The sequence below is a fragment of the Pristiophorus japonicus genome, chromosome 15 (genome assembly GCF_044704955.1).
Source record: "Pristiophorus japonicus isolate sPriJap1 chromosome 15, sPriJap1.hap1, whole genome shotgun sequence".
In the NCBI taxonomy this organism is placed as follows: Eukaryota; Metazoa; Chordata; class Chondrichthyes; family Pristiophoridae; genus Pristiophorus; species Pristiophorus japonicus.
Window position 1 is genome coordinate 91597449 of NC_091991.1, and position 19361 is coordinate 91616809.

At 44.3% G+C, this 19361-nt stretch overlaps 1 protein-coding gene across 3 annotated transcripts in view; it reads left to right on the plus strand.

Annotated features, from left to right (window-relative positions):
• The window catches only part of LOC139280901 (CCR4-NOT transcription complex subunit 4-like), a 172783-nt gene that overhangs the window by 52205 nt on the left and 101217 nt on the right, over positions 1-19361 (plus strand). For all 3 annotated transcript variants that reach the window (XM_070900703.1, XM_070900702.1, XM_070900704.1), the window contains exons 2-4: positions 9513-9749; positions 11646-11843; positions 15773-15859. In XM_070900703.1, the coding sequence (XP_070756804.1) occupies positions 9576-9749; positions 11646-11843; positions 15773-15859 (459 nt within the window). In that variant the 5' untranslated portion in view covers positions 9513-9575. The remainder of the gene's footprint in view (positions 1-9512; positions 9750-11645; positions 11844-15772; positions 15860-19361) is intronic.

The following is a 19361-nucleotide window of genomic DNA, read 5'->3' on the forward strand; positions in this document are numbered from 1 at the left end:
CACTTACAAAATCGGCGCGAGTGTAGGCTCCGCGCCAAACGGACAAGGAGCTGCAAAGCGCTCGAATAGCGCATTTTTTTTCTGGCGCCGTTTTAGGCGCGAAAAACGGGCGCCCAGCTCGGAGGGGCGCCCGTTTTTTATCCTGTGGAAACTTGGGCCCATTGAGTGGAACGAGAGTTGTCGCCTCACTGTATATTGCACTGGGTGGGTGAGGCATGAAGCAGCAAAGACATTGCTGTGTGACCCAACTGCAATCAGCTGCTTTTCTCCTGGCAATATCGCCACTCCAGTAGATTTGTGTCTGCCTCGGTGTACATTTCCTAGTGACAGGGCAGCATAGAAAGAAATACTTGCATTTATATAACGCCGTTCGCAACCACCGGGCATCTCAAAGCGCTTAACAACCAATGAAGTATTTTTGGAGTGTAGTCACTGTTGTGTAGGAAATGCAGCAGCCAATTTGTGCACAGCAAGCTCCCAGAAACAGCAATGTGATAACGACCAGATAATCTGTTTTTGTGATAATTGAGGGATAAATATTGGCCAGAACACTGAGGATAACTGCCCTGCTCTTCGCAATAGTACCATGGGATCTTTTACGTCCACAAGAGAGTAGACAGGGCCTCAGTTTAACGTCCCATCCAAAAGCCGGCACCTCCGACTGCAGCGCTCCCTCAGCGCTGCATTTGAGTGTCAGCTTAGATTTTGTTTGTGCTCAAGTCCTTGGAGTGACACTTGAACACTCAACCTTCCGACTCAGAGGTGAGAGTGCTATCCACTGAGCTACAATATGGTTGGCTACATACAGGATGTTGGTTTGAGAAGTCTGAATAAGCACAACTGAGAATCATGCTTGATTTCAGCTGGAATGTTTGTGGGACCAAGTGTCTTGCCCTATTGTGCGAAATTGCACCAACGGCAGAAAACTGGTTTCTATGCACCCATTACCACTTATTTGGTTTACTCTGCAGACCCAATTTGACATGCAAGAAACCTGTGTTGATCTCTTTTCTACAGCTTTACTTGTGTTGGACCAAATTTTCATATATGGCTATATGCTGATGGTGTTGAAAATTACACCTGGGTGTTTATTGGCAGACCAAGCCAGAAAAAAGGATTAACTTGCATTTATATAGCCCCTGATCTCGCATCTTGGGACGTCCCAAAGCATTCGATAAGCATTGAATTTGAAATGCAGTCACTTGTGTGGGTAAACAAAGTTGATAAGATGTTTGGTCTGTGATGCAACATCTTCAACATTACAGCCTTCAAGGATATCTTTCCTTTAATGAGTACATGTGCTGAGCAGCTGTCTGAGAAGTCAAGTTCACGATCTATTCTTGTGAACTTTATCAGTTTTACTACGTGTTCTTCTCCACCCCCACACCACTTGCCATTTAAGGCTGGGTTTTAATCTGATTTACCTCCAGATACACTCCTGAAGTGCAAGTACATTCGGGATTTGTGAACGTAGAAGAAAATTTATGATCACAATTTCAGAAATTCTTTCTTGTCCATTATATTTTGCTAAAATAAAACTCCTCTCTGCAATTATTTGGGAGTACATTTTTGAAATGGGTTGGACTAATGGTTTTTGTTGCAGAGGGTCACTGAGGCTGAGAGTCTGAAACTCTTGAGATGGTAATGGAGGGTGTTTTTATACTTGAGATATTGATCCAAGTATCAAAGAGTTGGCAGACATGAGTAATTGGACCTGTTTTGGGTCCATACTCGAACATCAGCAAACCAGTTCTTGTGCTTGGTTAAGTTTTCAGTTAGCAGATCAGGTCGGAAGATGAGTTTGATAACATGGAAAATGTTGTAACATTGCCAGATGCTTCATTGGACTACATGGGGGTGGTTGTTTTAAACTGGACTTTGCTTCAGAGTGGAATGATGCTACATCCGACGTGAAGCCCAGGGGGAGTGAGATCATCCCTGTTGCTTTAGTGCACTTGGGGGTCAGATAGTTACCTACTTGGAGTTCTATTGGGGCTTTTGCATTGACGTTCTTTATGGATGTGGTTCACCTTGATAGCAGTCTGTTTTCTGGGTTAGACAATTGATGCAGACCCTGAATTTGAGCACAATTTAAGTTGATACTTCAGATATCTTGGGTGGCACTAATGTGAAAATAGCAGTATAATGGCAACATATTCTCAAAGTCGAGCAAAAACTCTGGTCTCCGTCATATTGGATCCCTGTGCACTTGCCACCAGTTTTGTAGATGGAGAAGATTGCCATTGAATTTCTTCACTTTCTGTCTGGCTTGAACATTCAGACCACAATCTGCACAATTTGTCTCTTGGATGAAGCCGTCAAACGACCAAGGATGGCACTGTCACCTACTGTGGAAAGGCCCATAAATATTACTCAAACTTTTCCAGTCAAACCCAGCTCATACAAAATGATGACTCCTGAGTAGTTGCATCTCCCAGAAGGTGCTGGTGGAATGGCAATTTGTTGTCACAGCACCATCACTAGAATTGTTCCAGTGGTATAGCTGAACATTGCTGAGCATTACTGAGCAGGAGGTCCCAGCTTCAATTCCCACTCTACTGTTGGCTGATCTCTGCTGCAGTGACCGTTGAAGTGTTACTGTTGGCGGCCTCCCCTGAGCTTGGGGTGGTTGGATGGAAGAACTCATGGTTCCTGCTCCTTCTCACTCTGGGCAAAAGCAGGATCACACATCAGCTATGATAAACTTCCCAGTGAAACTGGGAGGGCGGCAGTGGATGGGTTCACCGTTATCAGCAGTGAAGCCTTGGGGTGGTGGTGTGCTTTTAGACAGTGAGTTTTGAAATGCAACCTCCTCCAAATCACTGCTGTAGGTGGGGCAGTACAAAATGTGAGTCTGCTTGTGTAGAAATGCACTCGTAAATATTAAGAGTCCAATACTGGTCTGAAAGTCGGTCATTCCATGTGTGAATCTGAAATTTCAGCAGGAAGATGTGATCAGATAACAATGCAAATACACGGTGTGCCTACCTGCATCTGTCAGAGAAATGGAAAGGTAACTCTGGTCTAAACATAGAAACATAGAAAATAGGTGCAGGACTAGGCCATTCGAGCCTGCACCGCCATTCAATGAGTTCATGGCTGAACATGCAACTTCAGTACCCCATTCCTGCTTTCTCGCCATACCCCTTAATCCCCCTAGTAGTAAGGACTACATCTAACTCCTTTTTGAATACATTTAGTGAATTGGCCCCAACAACTTTCTGTGGTAGAGAATTCCACTGGTTCACCACTCTCTAGGTGAAGAAGTTTCTCCTCATCTCGGTCCTAAATGGCTTACCCCTCATCCTTAGACTGTGACCCCTGGTTCTGGACTTCCCCAACATTGGGAACATTCTTCCTGCATCTAACCTCTCTAAACCCGTCAGAATTTTAAACGTTTCTATGAGATCCCCTCTCATTCCAGTGAATACAAGCCCAGTTGATATATTCACCCATCGCTTCTCTTTTCCCAGCTGACACCAACCTTGGTTTGTTGGTAAAGTATTGGAATGATGTCGTTTGGTTGGTTGCTTTTAACAAGATACGCTGACTCACTGAAGTATGAACTGGAAGATTCTTGCATCAGTGAAAGTGGGCTATTTTCTGTACTCTCTCTGCAAGCTGTGCTAAAAATACCGTACTCTCCAGAAAAGGCAAGAGCCCTGCATTACAGCACACTCCCCCTCGCCCTGATGCTGTGTGGGACGGGAAGAGGGAGGAAGGAGGATAAAGAAAGCAGGCCATAGCATTGGTCATGTGGTCATGGATAACTTAAGTTCTCCTGGCTACGTCTGGAAGTATGTGTGTGGGGAAACGTGTGAAGCAGTCAATAACCGAGGCCTCAATGCTCTGAAGGGACAAATGGAGAGATCAGTAGTGCGACTGCCACCGTAGGTTCCTTCATGATGCAGTCCTCCTGATTTTTGGTACAAAAGTGGCTAGAACACGCATACTGTTTTTCCCAGGCACATCAGTTTGTCTTGGTTGCGGAATTCCCTGGTAACAAAGGATCGGAGAATGTCTCGTGTTGGAGCCTAACCAGTATCAGTTTGGCTAGGAGGCAGTTGAATCCGCATGCTTGGGTCAATTCTTGGCATTAGCCACAAGACCGAGGCCTGGCTGCCGAATGGAGCATCTACTGTGGGGAAGAAGCACAAGTGCTTTTCCTCGGGTATCTCATTGCAGTTAGAGTAGATTTGTTGCTGATTGGGATGCTGCATTGTTCTATTGCTATCACCCAGTGTAAAACGAGGCCCGGCTGACCAGCTTTTGTTTTTTTGCTTTTGGTTGGGAGTTCTCCAAGCCATGACTAAATTCCAAGTGGGCATAGGCTCATGGTAACAACATTAACACACTATTTTAACAGGCTCGCAGTCTAACTCTGGAAGGCCCAGAGGAAGCCTGATCTTGAAGATGGGAAAAATCATGCTCATAGAAACATAGAAAATAGGTGCAGGAGTAGGCCATGTGGCCCTTTGAGCCTGCATCACCATTCAATAACATCATGGCTGATCATTCACCTCAGTACCCCTTTCCTGCTTTCTCTCCATACCCCTTGATCCCTTTAGCTGTAAGGGCCATATCTAACTCCCTCTTTTAATATATCTAAAGAACTGCCATCAACAGCTCTCTGTAGTGGAGAATTCCACAGGTTAACATCTGAGTGAAGAGGTTTCTCCTCATCTCCATCTTAAATGGCTTAACCCTTATCCTTCGACTGTGACCCCTGGTTCTGGACTTCCCCAACATCGGGAACATTCTTCCTGCATCTAACCTGTCCAGTCCCGTCAGAATTTTATATGTTTCTATGAGATACCCTCTCATCCTTCTAAACTCCAGTGACTACAAGCCCAGTTCATCCAGTCTTTCTTGATAGGTCCGTCCCACCATCCCGGGAATCAGTCTGGTGAAGCTTCGCTGCATTCCCTCAACAGCAAGAACATCCTTCCTCAGCTTAGGAGACTAAAACTGAACACAATATTCCAGGTGAGGCCTACCCAAGGCCCTACAACTGCAGCAAGACCTCCCTGCTCCTGTACACAAATCCCCGAGCTCTGAAGGCCAACATGCCATTTGTTGCCTTCACTGCCTGCTGTACCTGCATGCCAACTTTCAATGACTGATGTACCATGACACCCCAGTCGTTGCACCTCCCCTTTTCCTAATCATCTGCCATTCAGATAATATTCTGCCTTTGTGTTTTTGCCCCCAAAGTGGATAATCTTACATTTATCCACATTATACTGCATCTGCCATGCATTTGCCCATTCACCTTACCTGTCCAAGTTACCCTGCAGCCTCTTAGCATCCTCCTCACAGCTCTCACCGCCACCCAGCTTAGTGTCATCTGCAAACATGGAGTTATTACACTCAATTCCTTCATCTAAATCATTGATGTATATTGTAAATAGCTGGGTTCCCAGCACTGAACCCTGCGGCATCCCACTAGTCGCTGTCTGCCATTCTGAAAAGGACCCGTTTATCCCGACTCTCTGCTTCCTGTCTGCCAACCATGTCCATATCCATGTCAATACATTACCCCCAATACCATGTGCTTTAATTTTGCACACCAGTCTCTTGTGTGGGATCTTGTCAAAAGCCTTTTTGAAAGTCCAAATACACCACATCCACTGGTTCTCCCTTGTCCACTCTACTAGTTACATCCTCAAAAAATTCCAGAAGATTTGTCAAGCATGATTTCCCTTTCATAAATCCATGCTGACTTGGACCGATCCTGTCACTGCTTTCCAGATGTGCTACTATTTCATCTTTAATAATTGATTCCAACATTTTCCCCACTACTGATGGCAGGCGAACCGGTCTATAATTCCCTGTTTTCTCTCTCTCACTCCTCTTTTTTAAAAAGTGGTGTTACATTAGCTACCCTCCAGTCCATAGGAACTGATAGAGTCGATAGACTGTTGGAAAATGATCATCAGTCCATCCACTATTTCTAGGGCCACTTCCTTAAGTACTCTGGGATGCAGACTATCAGGCCCTGGGGAATTTATCGATCTTCAATCCCATCAATTCCCCTAACACAATTTCTTGACTAATAAGGATTTCCTTCAGTTCCTCTTTCTCACTTGACCCTAGGCACCCTGGTATTTTCGGAAGGTTATTTGTGTTTTCCAAAGTATTTGTTCAATTGGTCTGCCATTTCTTGGTTCCCCATTATAAATTCACCTGATCCTGACTGCAAGGGACCTACGTTTGTCTTCACTAATCTTTTTCTCTTCGCATATCTATAGAAGCTTTTGCAGTCAGTTTTTATGTTCCCATCAAGCTTCCTCTCGTACTCTATTTTCCCCCTCCTAATTAAACCCTTTGTCCTCCTCTGCTGAATTCTAAATTTCTCCCAGTCCTCAGGTTTGCTGTTTTTTTTTGGCCAATTTATATGCCTCGTCCTTGGATTTAACACTATCCTTAATTTCCCTTGTTAGCCACGGTTGAGCCACCTTCCCCGTTTGATTTTCACTCTAGATAGGGATATACAATTGTTGAAATTCATCCATGTGATCTTTAAATGTTTGCCATTGCCTATCCACCGTCGACTCTAAGTAACATTCGCCAGTCTATTCTCGCCAATTCACGTCTCATACCATCGAAGTTACCTTTCCTTAAGTTCAGGACCCTAGTCTCTGAATTAACTGTGTCACACTCCATCTTGAATTCTACCATATTATGGTCACTCTTCCCCAGGGGGCCTCGCACAACAAGATTGCTAATTAGCCTTTTCTCATGACACATCACCCAGTCTAGGATGGCCAGACCCCTAGTTGATTCCTTGACATATTGGTCTAGAAAACTATCCCGAATACACTCCAGGAAATCCTCCTCCATCGTATTGCTACCAGTTTGGTTAGCCCAATCTATGTAAATTAAAGTCGCCCATGATAACTGCTGTACCTTTATTGCATGCATCTCTAACTTCTTGTTTGATGCCATCCCTAACCTCACTACTCCTGTTTGGTGGTCTGTACACAACTCCCACTAGCGTTTTCTGCCCTTTGCTATTCCGCAGCTCTACCCATACATATTCCACATCATCCAAGCTAATGTCCTTCCTTACTATTGCGTTAATCTCCTCTTTAACCAGCAACGCCACCCCACCTCCTTTTCCTTTCTGTCTATCCTTCCTGAATGTTGAATACCCCTGGATGTGGAGTTCCCAGCCTTGGTCACCCTAAAGCTCTGTCTCCGTAATCCCAATTATATCATTCGTTAATAGCTGCCTGTGCTGTTAATTCGTCCACCTTATTCCGAATACTCCTTGCATTGAGGCATAGAGCATTCAGGCTTGTCTTTTTAACACACTTTGCCCCTTTTAGAATTTTGCTGCAATGTGGCCCTTTTCAATTTTTGCCTTGGGTTTCTCTGCCCTCCACTTTTACTTTTCCTCTTTCTATCTTTTGCTTCTGCCTCCATTTTATTTCCCTTTGTCTCCCTGCATAGGTTCCCATCCCCCTGCCGTATTAGTTTAACTGCTCCCCAACTGGAGTTGATTATTTGAGGCTGGTGGTTTAAGGTGTACTGTTGGCAGAGTAGAGGAAACTTTACCTGACGGGAGTTGTTCCTGCTGATGCTGGATGCCAGAAGTAGTGGCATACTTAATTCTGCCATGCTAACGTACTCTCTGAGCACAAAATAAATCGGCATTACAAACATGAACTGGGTAAAGGCACCACCATACAGACTAGAAAGACGGTTGTTTGATTTCTGGTCTCAGCTGATTTTAACCAGGGCAACAGTTAAAAGGGCATTGCAGCTTGCCTCTGGTCTCTCTGCTGGGGAAGGAAATGAATGAGCTATGCTGTGTCTGGCAACTGTGTTGTGAGGCTACAGTCAGACTGTGTATTGATGCTCTTCAGTCAAGATGGCTGACAACGCCCACTGTCCAGCACCAATTGAAGAATGGCCACTTGGGTGTGAAACCAAGATGCAGCCAAGTGTCCAAGGTTTCGTACCCCAACATGGAGTGAATTCTTTGAAAAGAGAAAGTTGGAGGAGGGGAGACAAGCTTTAAATGTCGTAAGTTGACCCACCTGGCTGGGGAGGATACCTTGTGCCCATCAGTTTATTGTAAACAGCATTGTTCTGAGACTTTGCTCGTTTGGTAGCACCCTTGCTTCTGAGGCAGGTCATGTGCCCCTCCAAGATAGCCTTGGCTGAAAGTTTATTGCGTTACTGAGGGAGCACTGTTTTGGTGGTAGTGTCCTCCTTCAGATGACCTGTTAATTGAGGCCCATCCTGTTTGGATGAATGTGTAAGAACCCATGACACTATTTGAAGAAAAGTAGGGAGTTTGCTCTGTCTTCCCTGATCAACATACATCCCTCACCCAACAATAGCAACAACAGGTAATTAATCTCATGGATGTTTGTGGCTCCTTGTTGTGGGCATTTGGCCAGAATATGTGTGTGACTACTGCTGGGAATAATCCATTGGTTGAAGTGCTTTGGCACATCCTAAGGACATCAATACAAGATGTATACTTGACATTTTCTATGGGATAAAACCACCATGACCATATGCATAGAGGTTCTTTGTTAAACTGCAGTTCAAAAGTCTGATCAGTTGGATCCAGAAGTAACTGCTTTTATGTCATTGTACCCCATCTGCTTGGAAGTGTGAAATACCAATTTAAATTGGCCTTGATCATTTGTCCTTTTGCCACATGGATACAGGAGCTCTGTTTGGAAAGCACAAAGTTATGTTCTAAACTCTGGGCAGGGAGTCTGTATTCATCATCTTCTGGTTACTGGAGGGTTAATTGTTTCAAACATGATTTGGGTGCTATTGGAGCACAAGGTATATGTACTGGTGCTACAGGAGCTCCAAATAACAGCTGGCACTTCACTCCACAGCAGCTGGATTTGGACTCTAATTCTGGATGATCCTTGATCGCGAAAGAAACTGGCATTCAGTGGGATGTCCCCTGTTAGCCCAGTAAAACCTGGCAAGGTGCCAGATTACAGCAATTGGTAATAGAAATCTCTAGCCAGATAACTCCATCCTGGTGCACTGTCGTCACGAGCAAGCATAAAATCTTTGTCTGTTATAGCTCATGGATTGCTCACTGTCCAGATTAATTTCAGTGATGTTGGTTCAGTTGTATATTGCATAGTTTTACAAATTGGGATCGTCTGACTCGAGGAGGTCCCTGGGAGCGTGTCCATATTTGCAGGGGGCTTGACACATAGCAGAGCCTGAAACCTATTGGCTTATTAGTACACAGAAATCTGTATTCTGGTCGTGTAAATTTAGGACAATAAGTTCAGTTCAGCAATATCGCCATTACAGAACTGGCCGAGAGTTGTGCTGCTTAAACAGCTTCCACCGTAGCAATTGATTTTCAATTGGTCCTTCTTTTGACTTCCTTGGTTACACTGCCTTATAGTTTGGGCAAAACAGACCATAAGAAATGAGTGGTTTTTAAACACGAGAGAGCAAATTCACATGCTTGCTTATCGCTGTTGTTTGTGACTAATGTTTTTGTGTTGATTTTTCAGACTTGACGTACTCCGATCTGCGCAGTTTAATTGGTGAGAAGTTGAACAATCTGAACACTGAAGATGTCTCGCAGCCCCGACACAAAAGAGGACCCTGTTGAATGCCCCCTCTGCATGGAGCCCCTCGAGATCGACGACATCAACTTCTTCCCATGCACCTGCGGTTATCAGATCTGTCGTTTCTGTTGGCACCGTATACGCACAGACGAGAACGGCCTCTGTCCAGCCTGCAGAAAAGTAAGTTTGTTTAATAGAAGCCACGAGTCAGGTGCTGTAACCCAATTGGTTGTGTGCTGAAACGGTCACTGTAAAATACATACAATATATTTTGCATTTGTGCAATTGCAATACCTTCACTCTGGATGAAATCTAGATGGGCAGAAGGAGGTGGGAGATGAAAGCAGCTTGTTGCTGAGGAGGCAATTATCACAAGGGACGGTCCTGGGCTTTCTGTAATCGTCATGAATAATTTGGCAAAGTGTGCATCAACTCATACTTAATGGTGATTGATGGCGAGTACAGTAGTTTAGTAGTTATGTTACGGGATTGGTAACCTCAGTGACTTGGACTGATAATCCAGGGAACATGAGTTGAAATCCCAGAACATGTGAATTCAAGCCCCAACATGGTACTTTGAGAATTTATTTCAGTTTTTTTAAATATTGAAATAAAAAGCTGCGATCAGTAAAAGTGAGTGACCATGAAGCTGTCTGATTCTCATTCAAATCTAAACTGCTTCCTTTAGGAAGGAAACCTGCCGTCCATTCCTAGGCTGCCCTATGTGATTCCAGTCCAGCTCCAATGTGGTTGACTCTTAACTGCCCTCTGAAGCCACTCTCAGTTGTACCACCAGGACAACTAAGGATGGACGTTAAATGCTAGTCTTGCCAATGATGCCTACATTCTGAGAGTGAATGGAGTAAATCACATCCACCTACCTCCCTTGGATTTAAGTCAGCAGTCTCTTGATTGACCCTACCAAGTTATGTGACTGGGGAGAAAGGGAACTTCATAATTCATTTATTAACTGTTCAAGTTCATGGACACAGTATTAGATACCAAATGAGGTGAGAAATTTGTATTTGGCTTACTAAAAAAGAAAGGAATTATGGCGAGATCTTGAGACCCTTGCAATTTGGAGAGGTAATTGGATTAAGCGACACCTGATTTGCTCTACGCAGAACTTGAGCCTAACTTTTCCCCCTGATTTTGAGTACAGAATGGACACTTGCCTTTAGATCCCATTTTAATCGGGGTATCTGCTGAGGAAAAACGGCAGCAAGCAAAACTCAGCAGAAAATCTGCCAACCTTGCCAGTTTCAACAAAACTGCTATGCTGCCCAAGCGCTTGACGACTGACTTTTGTTCTTCCGACTCACCGCAGGCTGAGAGTTGGGCCTCGCACTTCTCATGGGTGTTGAGCTGCACAATAAGTCAAAGGAATCCAATTGTTTCACTGAGGTAGGGGACCAAAGGGAACTTATGGGTACCCGCAGTGAGCACTGAATCCAGTGTGCATTTCCATTTGTGCATCTTGTGGTCAGCCACTGCTCCAACCCAGAAGCAGTCAGGTGCAACACATAGGAAATAGCTTTACTGTGACTAATTGCTAGATGCGGTGAAGGTGCTGAAGCTCTTGCTCTTTATTCACCATGCCGTCTGAACCCCAGTGATTTACATTCTGACCTTGCACTCGCTCCCAGGTATCAGTGTCCACCACGCAGTGAGTTGAACTGCTAATGTCGTTTGTACCTGTCCCTCTGAGTGAAGTTAAAGTGAACTGACGACTGGCTGGCCGGCCTTGTCCCAACGAATGCTCAATTTGTCTTGCAGTTCATTCTCAGATGTGGAGTAATCTAGGTATTCCAGTTCTGCTTTATGTTGCTGAGTAAACGCAAATGGGAGATGCCATGAACAGTTAAGGAGGCTTCCAATGGCATGCTTCAAATTTAAGTTTACAGCCACAAAACAGTGGTTGACGAATAAACTTTTGCCCAGTGTTTTACCTTGGCATCAAAATGCTCACATGGAATCTGTTCATGGAAGCAGGATAGAATATTGTGTGGTTATCCAAATCTTTCCTCGCCGCTTTCATAACACCCCCTGTATTGTGTTCTCCCTCTGCCCATTCAGCCCTACCCTGAAGATCCTGCAGTCTACAAACCACTCTCTCAAGAAGAACTACAGAGAATAAAAAACGAGAAGAAACAAAAGCAGAATGAGCGGAAACAGAAAATCTCAGAAAACCGCAAGCATCTGGCCAGCGTACGCGTTGTACAAAAAAATCTAGTCTTTGTGGTAGGTCTATCACAGCGGCTAGCAGATCCAGAGGTGAGCAAAAGAAAGGCTTATATTTATATAGCTCCTTTCACAATCTCTGGACGTCCCAAAGCGCTTTATAAATATTAAAGTATGTTTGAAATATATTTACTGTTGTAATGTAGGAAACAGAGCAGCCATTATGCGCACTACAAGGTTCCTCAAACAACAATGTGATAATGATCAGATAATCTGTTTTAGGTGTGAATTGAGGGATAAATATTTGCCATGATACTGGGAGAACACTCCTTCTCATCGAAATAGTACCATGGGATCTTTTACATTCACACGAGAGGACCGACGGGGCTTCGGTTCAATATCTGATCCAAAAGATGGCACCAGCAACAGTGCGGCGCTCCCTCAAGTGTCAGCCTAGATTATGTGCTCAAGTCTGGAGTGGTTAAACCCACGAAGACGGTTGAAAAGGATTCTTCCTGCCTCCGCAAGATCCTGCAAATCGACTGGGAGGATAGATGCACCAGTGTCAGTGTTCTCGCTCAGGGCAACATCCCTAGCATCGAAGCACTGACCACACACGACCAGCTCCTTTGGGTGGACCACATCGGCATGCCGACACGCGACTCTCAAAGCAAGCGCTCTACTCTGAACTCCCACATGGCAAGCGAGCACCAGGTGGGCAGAGGAAACGTTTCAAGGACACCCTCAAAGCCTCCTTGATAAAATGCATCATCTCCACTGGCACCTGGGAATCCCTGTCTCAAGACCGCCCCGAGTGGAGGAAGAGCATCCGGGAGGGTGTTGAGCACCTCGAGTCTCGTCGCCGAGAGCATGCAGAAATCAAGCGCAGACAGCGGAAGGAGCGAGCGACACACCAAACTCCCCACCCACTCTTTCCTTCAATGACCGTCTGTCCCACCTGTGACGGAGACTGTGATTCCTGTACAGCCACCTGAGAACTCCCTTTTAGAATGGAAGCAAGTCTTCCTCGATTTCGAGGGACTGCCTATGATATGAAACCCACGACCTTCTGACTGACGAGCGCTTTGTATTCTGCTTCCTCTTTTTAATATCCTCCAACAGTCATGTTACTTGCTGTCAAACTGTAAAGCAATATCTGACCACCCCTACCATCACTGGCCCATGCTTCGCAAGTTAATTCTGGCCAGTAAATCCTTTAATACAAGCTTGTAAGCCTTTTGGTGAGGACAGGATGCCCTCTGAAGAAGACTGGAATCTGAAATAAAATGCTGGAAATCTCAGCAGGTCAGGCAGCATCTGTGGTGTGGAGAGAAACGGTTAACGTTTCAGGTCTGTGACTCTTCGACTGAACTGGAAAAGCTTGAGATGTAACAGATTTTTGAGTGCAGGGGCAGTGAAAGGGGGAGAGGAGGAGAGAACAAAAGGGAAGGTCTGATGGGGTGGGAGGCAGGAGAGATGAGAGACAAAAGGGATGATGGGCAAAACTGAGATGGTAATGGATGACTGACCACATGTTTGTCCTTTTTTTATGACTAATTTTAAAGAAATATCACACTGCAACATGTTCTGAAATATAAAGTTCTGAACTGCCATCGATGCTGGGTGTTCTATAGAGCAGGACAATGGTACAGCAGGGCTTAAACAAATTGCAAATGTGCCTGTGCTACATGGACTGAATGTCATGCTTGTCTGTGTTGCAGGCACATGGAAATTTCAGGTTTTTAAGCACCTAGGGCTAAAAATTCACCAACCTTGCACACGGTTTTTTAGCAATATTTCGCCATTTTTGGCAAAATGATGCGGCGGGAAATTTGGAAGTCTTGCAGCGGCGCTTTTCAAATACCACTGGAGGGGAGTGCCGTCGTGCAAGACTCGAAATATCACTTTCGCCAAAAATTTGGCTCTGAACACCTGTATTTAGGACGAAAAAAAACGCCAAGGGAAAAAGCTGTGTTGTAGCCCTTGGATCAGCGGTAAGTATGAAAACCTGCAAAAAAGATGTTAAAGTTTTTATTTTTGAAATCTTTTGCAGCGATTCGCTAGTTGTGTCTTGTGAATATTTTGTGGGGTTTTTTGTTGCAATTTATCTTTGATGTTCCCCCCCCCAACCCCAGGCCCAACTCGCAGCAGTATCGGCCTCGGAGTAAAGTTGCAGAAATATAGAAAATAGGTGCAGGAGTTGGTCATTCAGCCCTTCAAGCCTGCACCACCATTCAATATGATCATGGCTGATCATGCAACTTCAGTACCCCATTCCTGCTTTCTCTTCATACCCCTTGTTCCCTTTAGCCGTGAGGGCCACATCTAACTCCCTTTTGAATATATCTAACAAACTGGCCTCAACAACTTTCTGTGGTAGAGAATTCCACAGTTTCACAATTCTCTGAGTGAAGAAGTTTCTCCTCATCTCGGTCCTAAATGGCTTACCCCTTATTCTTCGACTGTGACCCCTGGTTCTGGACTTCCTCAACATCGGGAACATTCTTCCTGCATCTAACCTGTCTAATCCCGTCAGAATTTTGTTTGAGTCCCCCTCTCATTCTTCTAAATTCCAGTGAATACAAGCCTTGTCAATCCAGTCATATGTCAGTCCTGCCATCCTGGGAATCAGTCTGGTGAACCTTCGCTGCACTCCCTCAATAGCAAGAATGTCCTTCCTCAGATTAGGAGACCAAAACTGTACACAATATTCAAGGTGTGGCCTCACCAAGGCCCTTTTCAACTGTAGTAAGACCTCCCTGCTCCTATACTCAAATCCTCTCACTATGAAGCCAACATGCCATTTGCCGCCTTCACCGCCTGCTGTATCTGCATGCCAACTTTCAATAACTGATGTACCATGACACCCAGGTCTCGTTGCACGTCCCCTTTTCCTAATGTCACCACTCAGGTAATCTGCCTTCCTGTTTTTGCCACCAAAGTGGATAACCTCACATTTATCTACATTATATTGCATCTGCCATGCATTTGCGCACTCACCGAGCCTGTCCAAGTCACCCTGCATCCTCCTCGCAGCTCACACCGCCACCCAGCTTAATGTCATCTGCAAACTTGGAGATATTACAATCAATTCCTTCGTCTAAATCATTAATGTCTATTATAAATAGCTGGGGTCCCAGCACTGAACCTTGCGGTACCCCACTAGTCACTGCCTGCCATACTGAAAAGGACCCGTTTATTCCTACTCTTCGCTTCCTGTCTGCCAACCAGTTCTCTCTCCACGTCAATACATTACTCCTAGTACCATGTGCTTTAATTTTGCACACTAACCTCTTGTGTGGGACCTTGTCAAAAGCCTTTTGAAAGTCCAAATACACCACATCCACTAGTTCTCCCTTATCCACTTTACTAATTACATCCTCAAAAAATTCTGGAAGATTTGTCGAGCATGATTTCCCTTCACGGTTTGCACCACGAATCCTCGTGCAACATCGATTTCTACCACTGTGCAAATTAAAGCTTGAATTTACGGCCTCGTAGCGATAGCGTTGTGATAATGGTATTATTGGCGCAAAAATAGAATTCTCGCCGAGAACAGAATTTCTAGCCCCTAGTGTTTTAAGCGGCAACTGCTCATTTTGACCATCTTTTTGAAAGGACTTCAATTCGGCAGCAGATAAGTTTAAATTCAAGCCCTGACCATCGGTGAAATAAGCAGCAATCCTGGCTTTAAAACCTGTACCATGCTCCCCTCGCATTGGTCTCTCTGGGTGCCCGTCAGAATTGTTGCTGTCCTGAGAATTCATGTTGGCCCCAAGAAATGTATTATGTGCTTAAGCACGGGTGATTTCTTGTTACTGGCCCAGCTCATCAATGGGAAGTTCAAAGATTCGTTGATTGCTAATGCAATTAGTTTTATATTCTCTTCCAAAACCTAGAGCCGCATTGTGTTTCTTAGAGTTAATGCATGACTGGTTAAGCTTGTGCTGACTTTGAATTGAAGTTGGTCTTCGTTCGGGACTGAAGAACACCAGTGGAACTCTCTTTTTTTCTTAAATCAGGTTTTAAAAAGGCCAGAATATTTTGGGAAGTTTGGTAAAATACACAAAGTTGTCATCAACAACAGCACATCATATGCAGGTTCACAGGTAAGGTTGCACCAGCTAACTGTTCATTTTTTTGTTGATTTTCTCCCTCATTTTCTTGCCTTGCTGTTTTTTTTGTCCTGATGAAATTCTGGAGCAGGGTTTATGGTACTGACACAGTTCCTTTTTTTGCTTGAGCAGTGAGCGTTGTCTTTTCAGCCAATTCAGTCATCTGACCTCAACCCACACACCTCCAGCATTGGTCTCTGCATGCCTGTCGGGATTGACTGCACTGGGTCTTTTCTCCCCCTCTGTCCTTTGGAACAGTGTGTATCATTAACCCCTGCTCTTGGCTCAAATTGACAAGTTCAGCACAGAATCTACAGTCTTATTGGTCACCTGTTGAGCATCTTGTATAAGAAATGAGAGGGCTTCCATACAGGAGCTGTTTTGCTATCAGTGGTTTACTGTACATGTAAACAGTAATGACCTACAGAACAATAGGAGCCAGAGTTGTATCGAAGTCCTGCTAAGTTGTGTTCAACTGGAGCAGGCACAGATGATTTTGCTGACCACTTTAAAGCAATTTGAACAGAGTTCAACCTTGTCATGCATGAAAATTCTTCCCCGCTCTCTTTCTCCCCCTGCCCCCCCCAAATTTTGTCATGCCACACTAAAGGGCCATAGAATAGGACAGCATCAAGGTCGAGAGGAGAAACTGAGGTCAATTGAGAAGTAGTGATTTGGATATTAAAAGTCTGAAGATTGTGGGAGAAAGGGAAAACAACAACTACTGCTTGCATTTATATTGTGCCTTTAACCGAGTAAAACATCCCAAGGCATAGGGTCACTTCGGCCACTAGCTTTTTCTTATTTCTTATCCAAAACACAGATGCTTCAAGAGCTTTCCAAATTTGAGTGTGGTATTCAGTTCTCTGGTTAACTTGGGCTTTTTCGTGAGTTGTGTTTTGGGGGAAGCGGTGGATCATGGGAAGGGCGAAGAGCTATTTGCCACAAGAGGAAACCAAACTCCTGGGTTGCAGCTTTACCGCACACAGGCTGGTAGAAGTTTGAAACTCTTCCGCAAACGGCAATTGATGCTACATCAATTGTTAATTTTAAATCCGAGGTTGATAGATTTTTGATAACCAAAGGTATTTAGGGATATGGGACAAAGGTGGGTATATGGAGTCAGGTCACAGATCAGCCATAATCTCATTGAATGGCAGAACAGGCTCGAGAAGCCAAATGACCACCTCCTGTTCCTATGTTCCCATGGAGATATGGGAGTTCCATCTGAAATCCGAAGATTTCTCTTCCAGATAGTGATGGATAAAGAAGTAAATAAGGAGCAATCAAAAGTCAGAGGTGGTAGTTATTGGTTACACTGGCAAGAGACCAGAAAAATGAGTTGTGGTTGGGCTGGTCTCTTTCAATTTTTTTATAGTATTGCTTCATTGATTGGTATAATGAGGGGATGCAGTGCAAATTCACCAGAATGATAATGGGGGATGAAGGGTTAAATTATGAGTACAAGTTACAAAAACTTAACTTGTATTCCCTTGAGTTTAGAAGATTGAGGGGTGATTTAATCAATGATGATGAGGCGTGATAAGGTAGATAGAGAAACTATTTCCTCTTGAGGGAATCCAGAACAAGAAGTCATAATCCTAAAATTAGACCAAGCCAATCAGGAGGGAAATCAGGGAGGACTTTTCCACACACAGGGTCGTGGAAATCTGGAACTCGCTCCCAAAAGGCTGTGGATGCTGGGTCAATTGAAAGTTTTAAGACTAGGGTCAATAGATTTTTGTTCGGCAAGGATATCAAGGGATTGGGATCAAAGGCAAATGGGGCTGAGGTACAGATCGGCCATGATGTCATTGAATGGTGGAAAGACTCGGAGCTAAATGGCCTCCTGATCCTATGTTCCTCTGAAACCAATGAAAAATAGTCAGCGAGTTATTGCACTAGAAGGGCTAGCGGATGTTAACATTGGGGGAAGGCAATCTAGTAGAAGCTCGTGAATGTTGAGTGGAATCCTGCCGAGAAGAATTGGTACGATTGGATGCACTGCAAATGATTCATGGGGTCAGTGAGGGCTATAAATTTGCATCATCTGAATCTGGCACGGTTTCCCACGATTCAATCTGCAATCTGTTCGTCACATTCAATTCACACCTGCTTTTATTATTTTTAAGTTTAAAAATTGATTTTCTGGCCAAAAATCTTAATTTGAGAGTTAACTCAAACTGCCTTTACTTAAACTGCCCAATTTTTAAACAAATGTTCAGTTGTAGGGCAGGCAGCTCTAAATCTGGAGGTTTTGAAATCTGATTTGATGAGTGAATTGGGAGAAGTCATAGATGAAAGAGTAAAGCAACATATGTCTGAAATGTAACTAACCACAGACAGCTATTCATATTAGTCATGGAGAAATTTGGCCCTCTTTCCTCGAGTAAATGAGCCAACAGTGACTGAGGAAGGAGGAAAGTTGTAGAAATGTAATCGAACAATCCAGGATAAGGTCACAGGAGTAGATAGCCGGCAATTTCACTGGCTATAAAAGATGATTCTTTGATATGGTGTTGGGGGTGAAGCCTTGGAGAGAAGCTGTGAGCATGCTGTACCAAGCTACGAAAGTATAACTGAAAATGCTGAAATACATGCTAAGTTAACCAGCATCTGAGCGAGAACTATTTCCGATTGAGACCCCTTTGTCGGGTTGGGAGGAGAGGCGGATTCCTCCATCAATAACCTACATTCGAAGGCAACGAGTCTCCTGCTGCATGTGGTCACAAGGGCAAAAGCAGCTCTCTGGAACTTTGTTAGCAAAATTAAAGGGACAGTGGCTGCGTGGATCTAAAGTTGGCTACGGGTGAGAAAGTAGAGTGTGGTGGTGAGGGATTGTTTCAGACGGGAGTGAAAGATGCAGTGGTGCTCCTCAAGGGGCACTATTAGGACCAGTGCTCTTTTTGATGTATATGAATGACCTGGACTTTGGAATACGGGACACAAAACTCGGAGATGTAGTTAACAATGAGGAGGATAGTAATAGACTTCTGGAGGACGTCGACAGATGGTGAATCGGCAGACACATGGCAGATGAGTTTTAATGCAGAGAGAAGTGTGAAGTGATGTATTTTGGTAGGAAGAATGAGGAGAGCAATATGAACTAAAGGGTACAATTTTAATAGGGGTACAAGGAGAGAGACCTGAGCATATGTATGTACTTTGAAGGTGGTTTAAAAAAAACCATGTGGGATCCTTGGCTCTATTAGAGGAATAGAGTACAAAAGCAAGGAAGTTATACTAAATCTGCATGAAACACTGGTTAAGCCTCAGCTGGAGGATTGTCTAATTCTGGGCGGAAGGATGGCAAGGACTTGGAGTTGGTGCAGATGAGATTTGCTGGAATGGTATCCAGGATGAGGGACTTCAGTTATGTGGAGAGACTGGGGACCTCCTTGGAGCAGTAAAGGTTATGATAGAGGTGTTAAAAAAAATCATGAGTTTTGTTGAGTAAATAAGGAGAAATTGTTTCTTGTGGCAGAAGGGTTGGGAA